Source organism: Suncus etruscus, chromosome 11, assembly GCF_024139225.1.
Source record: "Suncus etruscus isolate mSunEtr1 chromosome 11, mSunEtr1.pri.cur, whole genome shotgun sequence".
Lineage (NCBI taxonomy): Eukaryota > Metazoa > Chordata > Mammalia > Eulipotyphla > Soricidae > Suncus > Suncus etruscus.
In genome coordinates this window covers 105,142,905-105,154,742 of record NC_064858.1, presented here as the reverse complement: position 1 = coordinate 105,154,742, position 11,838 = coordinate 105,142,905, and the positions used below count along the sequence as shown (strand labels likewise).

Here is an 11,838-nt window from a genome sequence, read left to right as displayed (position 1 = left end):
ACTTTAAAGAGCCCCCCCCCCCCAGCCCATCAAGCGACACCTCTATAGTAGCATTTGGACTGAATTCAGAAAGGAGCGAAGGCAGGACTCCCAAAATCTCCAAGACAAAGATATATGTCCTCCAGGGAAGAAAGAGCTCCCCACGAGCTTCCTAGCAGCTGGCCTGACCTAACAGGGTGTACAGGCTCCCAGCTTCTGGGCTGTGGAATCACTCAAGTGGATAGGGCTGTCTGGTGCCCAGGGGAGGGGACTCCAGAGGAGGGGACAGGCCAAAGAACGGAAGAGCGGAATGTGGGCTGGGCCAAGTTTAGAATTACAAGTACAGCTGAGGAGTTGGAACCACACTTGAAATAGCCAGCACCTTTCCCTGCCCCTTAGATGATTGTTCTTCTCCCCACTGGACCTCAGGCAACTTCAGGTTGGTGACATTTTAATCTCTCTCTCTCTCTTCCTCTTACCCCACCCTCTTTCCTTTTCTTTCTTCTTGACTCTGGGACTCAGAGACACATTGGGGTCAACCATAGGACTTAGAATCAAGGAATTTTGTTGCAGATCCTTTGGTAAGAGAAGAATGTTTCTTGAGTTTTCTTGCACACAAAGATTATGCTTGACTTTCTGAAAGTCCAGTGGTGTTGGATTAGTGTGACAATGTGATCCGGAAGAAGAGAACCCAAGAGCAAAAGACTTTTGGGTAAATTCCAAGAACATAAACGCTTTCTTTTCTGTTAAAGGAGATAAGCTTGAATGATGGAAAGAACATAAATACTTGGACAGGATTGGATGGAAATAAAACATTGAGTGTCTGTTGCTCTAGTGAGTGTTTTCATGACTAACTCTCTCGCATCTACCTACAAGCTCTTCAATTCTTTCTTCCTGCTAAGTACTTTAGCATGAGAAAATTGAGGCTGAGTGCCATCAAATGAATGTTCCTGAAGACAGGTAGTGAAAGCACAAAGCAAAGATTTGGACTCCCAACTTGTTTGACTTTACAAGTACACCTATGAGCTTAGGGGACCCTGGAGAAGGGCCAACCTTTCGTTTAGGATCTGGAAGGATGAAGAAGTGAAGGCTAGTGACATTCTGTCACTGGAAAATAATGACATTCTGTCATCATCCATTTAATGGTACAGGACAGCCCAGAACTACTTAAGAGGCTCAACAGCCTTTTCAAAAGAACAGAGAAATCTTGGGAACCAGTTGCTTAGACTTTTCCATAGAGTTCTCCCCCAATCTTTGGGGACCCATTTTCTAATTTATCAAAGAAATGAAAAACTCTACCATTCCCTGACTTTCTAACTTTCCAAATCCTTCAAGTAGCCCATGGAGGAGGCAGAACACCAGGAATTTTTGTTAAGAGTCCAGGGAGAGTCATTAAAGAGGATTCCATCAGACATGATAGAAAACACGGGCAACTGATGTAACTGAAGAGCAGGGGCAGTGTGAACTCAGATCCTGGCTATGCCATTTGCTCGCTCATTTGACAGTCTGCAGAGCTGTCCCATTGTGGAAGGTATGGAAGATGCAGTTTACTTTTTATAAGTCAAGGAAATATTGCTAATCTACCAGAGGGCACTGGGGGGGCATTAATAAAATCCATGTAGGTGATGTGCTAGCCCATAACAGTTGCCCACTAAATATAAGCCATCATGTCCTTAACACAAGCAGGGAATTCCTAAAAGGGTCAAGTTGAGGATTGTAGATCCTTATTAATGTTGTCTAGTGTCTCAGACTCCATTATTTGTCACCTCTCCAAAGAAAAAGAGCCCACAGCTTATGGTTCTTTTATTTTGATTTTAGAAAGATGAAGTGAAGGAAAGAGCAACTCATCCATGCTGGTTGCACTCTGCTTCTTTAATTCTTTAAAAGATTTTTTTTTTTTTTTTTTTTTTGGTTTTTGGGCCACACCTGGCAGTGCTCAGGGGTTACTCCTGGCCGTCTGCTCAGAAGTAGCTCCTGGCAGGCATGGGGGACCATATGGGACACCGGGATTCGAACCAACCACCTTTGGTCCTGGATTGGCTGCTTGCAAGGCAAACGCCGCTGTGCTATCTCTCCGGGCCCTCTTTAAAAGATTTTTTAAGGGTAAAGGAGATGGTACTGGAAAGATGGTACAAGTGGAAGGACATTTGCCTTGTATGCAACTGACCCGAGTTTGATCCCAGGGACCCTATATGGTATATATATGGTATCCCCACCAGGAGTGATTTCTTAGCTGTGCTCAAATCTAGGAGTAAAAGAACCAAAACCAAACCAAACCAAAACAGAATCAACAATAAAACATCAAAAAAGTTAAATTGGCTTTATTTGTTTATCTTATAAAAATAAAACATACTTTTTAATGAGCATGTGAAAAAAATACAAAATTAAGCCCCTATAATCCAGCCACTGGAGGAAAATGTTTGAGTGGGTGTCCTAAACTCTCAATACATTTAAATATTTTAGAGTGTTTTTAAATGTACTCATTTTGTATATGCTGTTTCATTTATATTTTCACTCATATGTTTTTGTGTATGTGTGGGTGCGGGGGTAGGGAGGGAGTGTCCACACCTGGCAGTGCTTAGGGCTTACTCCTGGCTCTGTTCTCAGGGATCACTTCTGGCAGACTCAGGGGACCATATAGGGAGCTGGGGGTTGAACCCAGGTTTGCTGCATGAAAGGCAAATGCCCTGCCTTCTGTACTATTACTCCAGCTCCAAATTTCTCTCATAAATTGTGAGCACCTTTTCATTTCATTACACGTGTTTCTCTAAGACAAGTTTTCTTTGGAGGAGACTTTTCAGGGTGTAGTCAGAGCCTGGAGGTCATTTCCAGTGATACGCAAATAATAGGACCTGACCTTTTCCCCACTTTTGGACCATACCCGGTGGTGCTCAGGAGTTACTCCTGGCTTTGCACTCAGAGATCACTCCTGGTGAGTTTGGGAGACCTGATGGTGTTCTGGGAATCAAACCCAGGTCAGCTATCTGCAAGGCGAGTGCCCTACATGCTGTACTATTAATCCAGCCTCCTAATTACCATTTTGGACATTTCAACACTTTCGCATTTCTTGACATCGTTCTGTCAAATCTTCACCCATAAACAATGATTTATTCAAATCAAATTCCAGGAAGGGACTTTGTAGCTTTTAGAATCTATAAAACCCATTTTCTTTCAACTGTTCCCTACTCCCCAGGTGCTAATATGGGCAAGGCTAGGTATTGTAGGGAGAACATGGACAAGGCCCCCATGTTCATACAGCCAATAGGGTTGTCTCTGTAGTCCAGTGCCCCTGCCTTCATCAAAGCAAGCTATATTCTTCACAAATCTAGATTCTTTGAATCTGTCACCCAGTCTTTCCTTATATGGGCTGCTAAGAGGGACTATCTATTGACAAAGGGGAAGAGAGCTACCCCTTGGGCTCATCTATTCCTTTAGGAATTTGCAGAAGGATCCCCCTCTGAGCCTTCCACTGTAACAGAGCCCCTGCTTGTTTTCCAGGTGGGATGGATAGCAGGATCTCGGGAACAACCAGTAATGGAGAGACAAAGCCAGTGTACCCAGTCCTGGAAAAGGCGGAAGATGGTACCCTGGAACGGGGGCACTGGAACAACAAGATGGAGTTTGTGCTGTCAGTGGCGGGGGAGATCATCGGCTTAGGCAACGTCTGGAGGTTTCCCTATCTCTGCTACAAAAACGGGGGAGGTGAGAGCCACTGTGCCATCGCACCCAGCCTCGGAAGGAGGGGCTTCATCTCCTGCAGACCCCTCTGGGGGAATCCCAGAGACATGAAGCTGTGGAGATGGAAGGACCCTTAAGTGTCATTAAGGACATGGCAGGAAGCAGACATAGATTCCATCACATGCCCAGGGCTCTTTCTGCCAAAGCCGGGTGTGTAGAATTGTGAGTGGCAGCTTAGAGCCATGCGGGTTAGAGCTGGGATTCAGTGATGAGACTTAGACCATGGAATCTTAGACGCATGATATCAGTTCACCAGGGTCTCCATTGCTCTCCATGGAGATAGTCATGTCTTTTTTTCATGATGGTTGTATGTCTTAGAGGGAATGGATGGAAAGAGATTAATAAATGGTAGTTATCTGACCCATCTCTGACACCAGACTGCCCTGTGGTCCTTTTCTTTTTCTTTATTTTTTTGGGCAGGTCATGCCTGGCAGTGTTCAGGGGTTACACCTAGCTCTGCACTCAGAAATCCCCCTAGGCAGGTTTGGGGGACCATATGGGATACCAGGAATTGAACCTGGGTCTGCCCCAGGTTGGGCACGTGCAAGGCAAACTCCCTACCATTGTGCTATTTCTCTGGGGCCTGCCCTGTGGACTTAAGACTTCTCTAATCCCAGTCCCTGGATGACACCATGGCATTCCCTGGCATTCCACAACCCACAACCCCCACTAGGATCATTGCCTTTGGCACCAGACGCTCTTTTTCTTTTTTCTTTTTGTTTGATTTTGAGCCATACCTGATGGTGCTAAGGGGTTATTCCTAGCCTTGCGCTCAGGAATCACTCCTGGCGGGCTCATGGGGATCATATGGGATGCCAGGGATTGATTCTGGATCAGCCGTGTGCAAGGCAAGAGCCCTACCGGCTATGCTATTGTTCCAACCCCAGGAGCATTGCTTTTGAGCAGCCTCTGAGGAGAGGGTGCCCACATGGACACAAACTGTTTTTTCTAGGCCTTTTTTGGGGGCTTCTCCCTGTAGCCTCAACAGTGGAGGTTGTTGCCTCTCCACTTACTGTTAGGGATCCCCAAGCTCTGTGAGGAGTCCCAGAGTACTCAAGGGTCTGGTCAGGTTGGTCTAGTCCATAGGAAGCTCTTAGGAGTTGGGGATCCCATGACTGGTTTGGAGGTGAGACAGCAGCGTGGACTATAGTGTGCAGAGGAAGGTAGCCAGGAAAAAAGACCCAGGGAAGTGGTGTGTGTGTGTGTGGGGGGGGGGCAGGTTTGGTCACACTGGCAGTGCTCAGGGCTTACTTTAAGCCCTCAGAGGACCCTATGTGGTGCTAGAAATTGAATATGGGCAGCTGTCAGCTTCAGGTAAGGCAAGTACCTGGACCTTTGTATTATCTCTCCAGGACTATGGGAGAAATAATTGCATGGGATGCAGGGCTTGGAAGTATCTTAAAGTAAGATCTAGCCTTCTTTTTTTGTTTTTGTTTTGGGGCTACACGCAGCAGTGTGCTCAGTGCTTACTCCTGGCTCTGTGTTCAGGGACAACTCCGGGCAGGCTTAGGACAGTATATGGGAGGCTGAGGCTAGGATCTAGACCAGCTTTGTGCAAAGCAAATGCCCTCCCTGTTCTATTATGGCTTTGGTGCAAGACACCAACCTGGATTTGATTGCCAGTATCCCATATGATCGATCCCCAAGCCCATCATTTGTCATTTCCGGTGACCCCGGAGCATCACTAAGTGCAACCCTAAACCAACCAACCAACCAACCAACCAAACGAACAAACAAACAAACAAACAACTTTTAGGGGAGTTGGAACCTCCAGAAACATCTAGCTCCAGTCTGGAGAGAAGACACAAAGCACAGAGTAGAGATGGAAGGGAACACAGAATGCTCAGAACCCGCAGAGATGTGTCTTTGGGGTTTGCAGCGACTAAAGATTGACCCTGAACTAAAAGTTCACTGGATTTTTTCCAAAGGGGTGGAAAGAGGTTAAGGGGATTTTCTCCCCCAGCAGTGTTGAAGGGCAGCCTGCAACGGCAGGACCTGGCTCCCACATCTTGTGAAGGACGGAAGGACATTGTCCCACTTCTGATAGTTCTTTCCACCCCCAAGGCTGGCTTAAGAATTGCCCTTGGGAAGCCTTCCTATAGAACAGGGGGTGGAGGTGTCTGGAAGGGGGGCTAAGCTGGGCATCAGAACTCGTCTGGAACCTGGTAACCAGCTTAGCACCTCACATGGCTGAAGATTAGGAGGTGGGCAGCTTTCTCCGAGCCTCTGTGGAATTGGGTAATTCTCTATGGGAAATGAGCAGGAATGACCCCAAGAGGCAAGTGGGTTAGTGTCCCCTACCTCTGCTACACAGGCCCTCCAGTGGGCTGAACTGACTCTGCTCTTTGTGGAGGCTCTTTGTATAGGCTAAAAATTGAGTTCCAAGCTGCAGAGAGGCCCCTGGCCTCTCTTTGTCACTTTGTCACTTGGGTGCTGGTGAAAGGTGGAGGTAAGAGGTGACTGTGGGGCTTTCCCAGCTCCACCCAGAACCTGCCATTAAGCCTCTGACTCAGAGGATTGCAAAGACCTTTCAGCCAGGGCCACCAGTGGGAGGTTTCCTTGCACTGGCTGCAGTGTTGCATGTCTTAGAGAAGTCGAGACGGTTGTGTGTTTTTCTGGTTGTGTGTTTTCAGTGCTCAAACCAACCTTGTTTCATTGTCAAAGGAAATGATTCACCTCTGGGATGAGACCCTTCACTGGGGAAAATGAGGGTGAAGAGAATAAAGATAGTTTAAGTGGGTTGGTTCCTTTCCTCCTGGGTGAGTGATTTTATTTCAGTCCCTGGTGTTCAGATATGGACTTCCATTCCCAAGGAGGACAGGTCTGGTTTTATTTATTTTTGTTATGTTTTGGGACAACACCTGGTGGTGCTCAGGGCTTATTCCTGGCTCTGTGCTCTAGGATCATTCTTGGCAGTTCTTGGGGAACTATATTCCGAGGATCAAACCTAGGTGGGTTGATGCAAGGCAAGTGCCCTACTTGCTGTGTACTAACTCTCTGGTCCCAAGATAGGACTGTTTTGAAAAAGTTCTGGAGAATGATGTCGTAGTACTCCAGGGTGTATTTCTCTAGGTTCTTTCTTGAATGCCCTTATTTGTGTTTTGTTTCTGTTTGGGGGGTCATTCCCAGTGCTTCTCAGGGCTCAGTACTCAGAAATCAATCCTGGTGGTGCTCAGGAGGCCTTTTGCAAAGTAGTGACTAAAACTCAAGAGAGCTGTGTGTAAGGAAATACAGTTCTAGCTGTACTGTATTTTCAGCATGTAGGTGCTATAGCTTTTAAACAGCTGTGTGTGCGTGTATGCGTGTGTGTGTGTGTGTGTGTGTGTGTGTGTGTGTGTGTGTGCGTGCTCACGTAAGGGCAAGAAGTCAGGCAAGCCAGGGGCTATTTGTTTAGTAGAAATGTCATGGATGAAAAAATTTCCAAAGTACTATTCTAGCCCTAAACCAAAGGAAATAATTGATCGTATGTGTGAGATGCCCTTTGAATCCTTGCAGATTTTTGGAGGGAGGGTTTACTCCATCCATACCTCAAGGTACTGAGGGGTTGTTTCAGGCTCTGTGCTCAGGAGTAACTGCCAGTGCTCAGGACCATATATGGTGATGGGCATGAACCAGTTGGTCAGAAGTGGCTGCTCTCAAAGCAAGTACTTGACTTCTGTACTCTCTCTTCATCCCTCTGTTTTTTTGTGTGGGAGACTTTTTTGGGCTTTGATTCATACTCAGCAGTGCACCCAACTTTTTTTAGGGGGGTTTTGAGTCAAACCTGGTGGTGCTCAGGGGTTACTCCTGGCTCTGTGCTCAGAAATTGATCTTGGCAGGCTCAGGAGACCTTATGAAATGCCAGGATTCGAACCACCATCTGTCCTGGGTCGACTGATTGCAAGGCATACACCTACCACTGTGCTATCTCTCCGGCCCCTGCACCCAGCTTTGTACTCAGAACTTGCTACTAGCAGTGCTTGGGAGACTGTGTAGCCAGGTTCCTTTCAGTGTAAACGTTTCCAGAGCAAGTTCCAGAGCAAGGAAAGGGTGGAGGCTAGTCTGCGACAGAACAGAACAAGAACTGAACTTTGCAAGGCTTTAAGAGACTTCACCTTTCACTCACATTAGGGGGTCACAGCTAAATCGGAATAGGGACCCTGCATAGTCTTAGTGAAGTTGGAAAGGGCTGTTGGCTCAGAGGGGAGTATAGATTTCAGGGGAGTCAGGGGAAAGGGAACAGTTACAAGGTCCAAAATTCTGGCATTATCTTGGATTCTCTTCTTTCTCCCTACATGGTTGGTGCCACCCAAAGTCCTAGTCCCCAGGCTTCAGGACACAGGACACTTTGGCTTCTCTCTAAAGCTTCTGGGACCCTGGCTATTGGCAAACTGATTTCTCCCACTTCTAGAAAATGAACAGAGAGGCAGAACCTCACATTTCTCATCACTTCCAGTTTCCCAGTCCGAGTAATGTAAGAATTTTGGTTGGAAGGAGTTTATTGTCTACTGAGATGTGGAAGTCTGGGAGAGGAGTGAGCTTAGAAAGAAAATAAAGGTTTGGGGCTGGAGAGATAGCATGGAGGTAGGGTGTTTGCCTTTCATGCAGAAGGACGGTGGTTCAAATCCCAGCATCCCATATGGTCCCCTGTGCCTGCCAGGGGCGATTTCTGAGCATAGAGCCAGGAGTAATCCCTGAGCATTGCCGGATGTGACCCAAAATCAAAGAAACAAAAAAACAAACAAACAAACAAAGAAAATAAAGGTTTAAGTTTGGATTGTTGAGCTGAGGCTTTTTAAAATTGTGTTTTGTTTTGGAGAGATACCTGATGGTGCTTAGGGCTTATTCCTGGTAGGCTTGGAGGACCAGAGGGGGTGCCAGGGAGCAGACCTGGGTTATATATGCCTCAATACAGCATCTTCCACCAAGTTTCCACTTCCTTCTGCCACAATGGTTCTAATTTTCTCTCCTCTAGCCCTCTGCCCCATCCCACCCTGCCCAAGGTTCACTTCTATAGACCAGTCTCCAGTTCTTTGGCTTTCAGGCAGTGTCATTCCTTTCCTATGCCTCTTCATCTACCACACATGAGGGAGATTGCTCTGTTTCTGTCCCTCTCCTGGCTCACTCCACTAAGTACAATACTCTCCAATTCCATCTCCATGGCAGCAAATCTCATGATTTTGTCTTTTTCGACAGCTGCATAGTATTCTATGCTATATATGTATCACTGTTTATTATGCCACCTGTTCTCAGGCAGTTGCATTATTTCCAGATTTTTGGCTATTATGAATAGTACTACGTGAACATAGAAGGTCAGAGGGCTTTTCTAGCCTTTTGTTGTTGTTATTGTTGTTGGCCACACCTAGTAGTGCTCAGGGCTTACTCCTGATTCTGCACTCAAGGATCATTCCTGGCAGGTTTTGGGGACTTTTGGAAGATGTGGTGCTGGGGATTGAGCCTGGGTCAGCCACATGCAAGGCAAATGCATTACCCACTGCTCTATCACTCTGGCCCCATGTATTTTCTGAATAGTTAATTTTGGCCTTCGGGGTAGGTACTAAGAAGAAGAATTGTTAGGTCATATGAAGCTCAATTTCTAGTTTTTAAGAAGTGCCCATATTGTTTTCCAAAGGAGCTGGGTTAGTTGGCATTCCCAGCAGTGAATGAAGATTCCTTTTTTTGGGGTGTTTGTTTAGTTTTGGGTCCAAACCTGGCTCAACTCAGGCCTTGTTCCTGACTCTACACTCAGCAACCACTTCCAGCAGGACTTGAAAGTGCTGAGGATAAAATACATGCCAGGTACATGCAAGACAACCATCTGAACCATTGTACTCTCTCTGGTTCCTGAATGATGGTCCTTTTTTCCATACATCCCTACTAACATTGGCTGTTTTTTGGTTTTCTTTGATATGCGTCAGTCTCACTAGTGTGAGGTCATATTGAGATATATTATAATTTTTATTTTTCTGATAAGTAAAATAGTATTTTTTTTCTTATACTTGTCGGCCATCTGTAAAATAGTATTTTTTTTCTTATACTTGTCGGCCATCTATATGTCTTCTTTGGAGAAGTTTTTGTTCATCTTTGCATTTTTTTGATAGAGGCCCTGGGTTTGATCTCAGCACTGCACACACACACACACACACACACACACACACACACACACACACACACACACACACACACACACCTGGGCTGAAGAAAAAGTTCCAAAGACTGAGAACATAGATTTTAAATGAGATGCTGGTGGTCGGGTAATATCCCTTCATGGTCCAGAGTACACCAGAATACATCCCTCAACACACCCAGCTCAAAACCAAAATAAAAAAGAAACAGGAAGAGGAGGCACCAGAAAAACAACATGCCATTAAAAAACAGTTATTAAAAACCAAGTAAACAAAGTGCTGGGGAGGCAAGTGGAAAGTTCGATGAGGGCAGAGGGTGAGGGACTTCTGGTGATGCACACAGCTCAGGGCGCATGAGGAATGAGGTGGAGGTCCCCAGGACCTTGCAAGGGTCAGCAAGGGGGCACAGACCCATCAGGAGGCTGACAATAATGGGAGAGAACAGGGAATGGAAACAGGTTATTTGGGCAAACAAACTCTGGTGGCTGAGGCTCCTCCCTCCCTCGCCTCTTCCTCCTGTTTGCAAAGCAGCTGAGGAGAGTGCTCGCATGTCCAGCACTGGGTCCTCATTTGTCACACTAGCTTGCTAGTGTGCTTGTGTGTCAGGGCATTTGGACATGTGTGTTCAGTCCAGTACTCCCAGGTGTCCAGCACAGATTTCTCACATGACCAGAATAGGGTCATATCCTATACCCTAGTATAGAATTCCCTCGTGTCTAGCTCAGTGTACTGTATGTCCAGTATAGATTCCCTGTGTGTCCAGTACAGGGTTTCTGTGAGTCCAGATGATGGGTCCACATATCCAGAATGGTGCACCCATGTGTCCAGCATGTTGTCCAACATGTGCTTCTGTAGGGCTATGGTCTGCATAACTTCCTTCACCTCCCTGGAGAGAAATGCACAAAGTCCTGTTTTGTTCCCACCATGGCCTGTCCAGCTATAACTTGCCAAAACTGGAGGAGACACACCCCATGACAGGACTTGGGGGAAGGTGGAAGGAGAGAGGATAGGCTGTGAGGTTCAACTCTGCCTGGAGGAAGCGCAGATAATTTGTCTGCTCATCTCAGCCCAGACAAGGGCAGGGTATTAGCCAAGCATTTGAATCAATCAAAGTCCAGTCCAGGCTGCTGACGCCTGGGGCAGATGTCATCGTACTTGGAGTCTCCGCTGGCGCTAATCCTAGAACACAGCTGAGCTGACAATCCCTGTGTGTGGATAGCGGCTTCTTTCTGCCACCACTTCAAACCCTTGTCCCTTCTGCTCTTCAGCCCCAAACCCAGATGTTGGAACATTGGCCTTCAGCTGGACCCTCTCCAACAGTCTGGACCTGGCAGTTGGCAGACTAAGTTCCTCTCCACTCCTGGGTAGTCTGGAGTCTCCATGTGAGGCCACCCCCAAATGCGCACCATTAAATTGCTCGGAAATACAGTTTGTATGGTGTCTACTGGGGTGGAAGTAGCTCTTCTGCTTTGCGCTTCGAAGACCTGAGTTTAATCTTTGATACCTCTTGCTATAATGATGGTCTCTTGAGCACCATCAGGAGCAACCCCTGAGCAAACACTGCTGGTATGGCCCCAAAAATCTCAAAAAGAGAGAGGAGGGCTGGAGAGATAGCACAGCAAGTCAAGCACTTGCCTTGCATGAGACCAACCTGGGTTCAAACCCTGGCAATCCATATGTTCCTCTGATCCCACCAGGAGTTGGGGGTGGCAGGGAAAAAAGAAGAAAAGAAGGAAGGGTGAGAGGAAGAGGAGGAGAGAAAAATAAATATGGCGAAGAAGAAAGGAAGGAAGGAAGAAAGGAAGGAGGGAAGGAAGGAAGGAAGGAAGGAAGGAAGGAAGGAAGAAAGGAAGGAAGGAAGGAATACATCATGAATCTTAAAAGGGGAGAATTGTGGGGGAAGAAGCCATAATGTAGGAACCAGCTCAAGACTCTGGGGGAGCTAAACTAGTGGGTACAGCAGTACCACTTGGCTCTGTTCTCATGGAAACAATCCTGTGATTCATCAGTGCAATGG

The 11,838-nt window shown here is 46.7% G+C and overlaps 1 protein-coding gene across 1 annotated transcript in view; it reads left to right on the top strand.

Moving 5' to 3' along the window:
- The first annotated feature begins 295 nt into the window (after window positions 1-295).
- The window catches only part of SLC6A13 (solute carrier family 6 member 13), a 53,973-nt gene continuing 42,430 nt past the window's right edge, over window positions 296-11,838 (top strand). Inside the window, exons 1-2 of the mRNA XM_049783215.1 lie at window positions 296-418; window positions 3,478-3,681. Coding sequence (XP_049639172.1) covers window positions 379-418; window positions 3,478-3,681 — 244 coding nt within the window. The 5' untranslated portion in view covers window positions 296-378. The remainder of the gene's footprint in view (window positions 419-3,477; window positions 3,682-11,838) is intronic.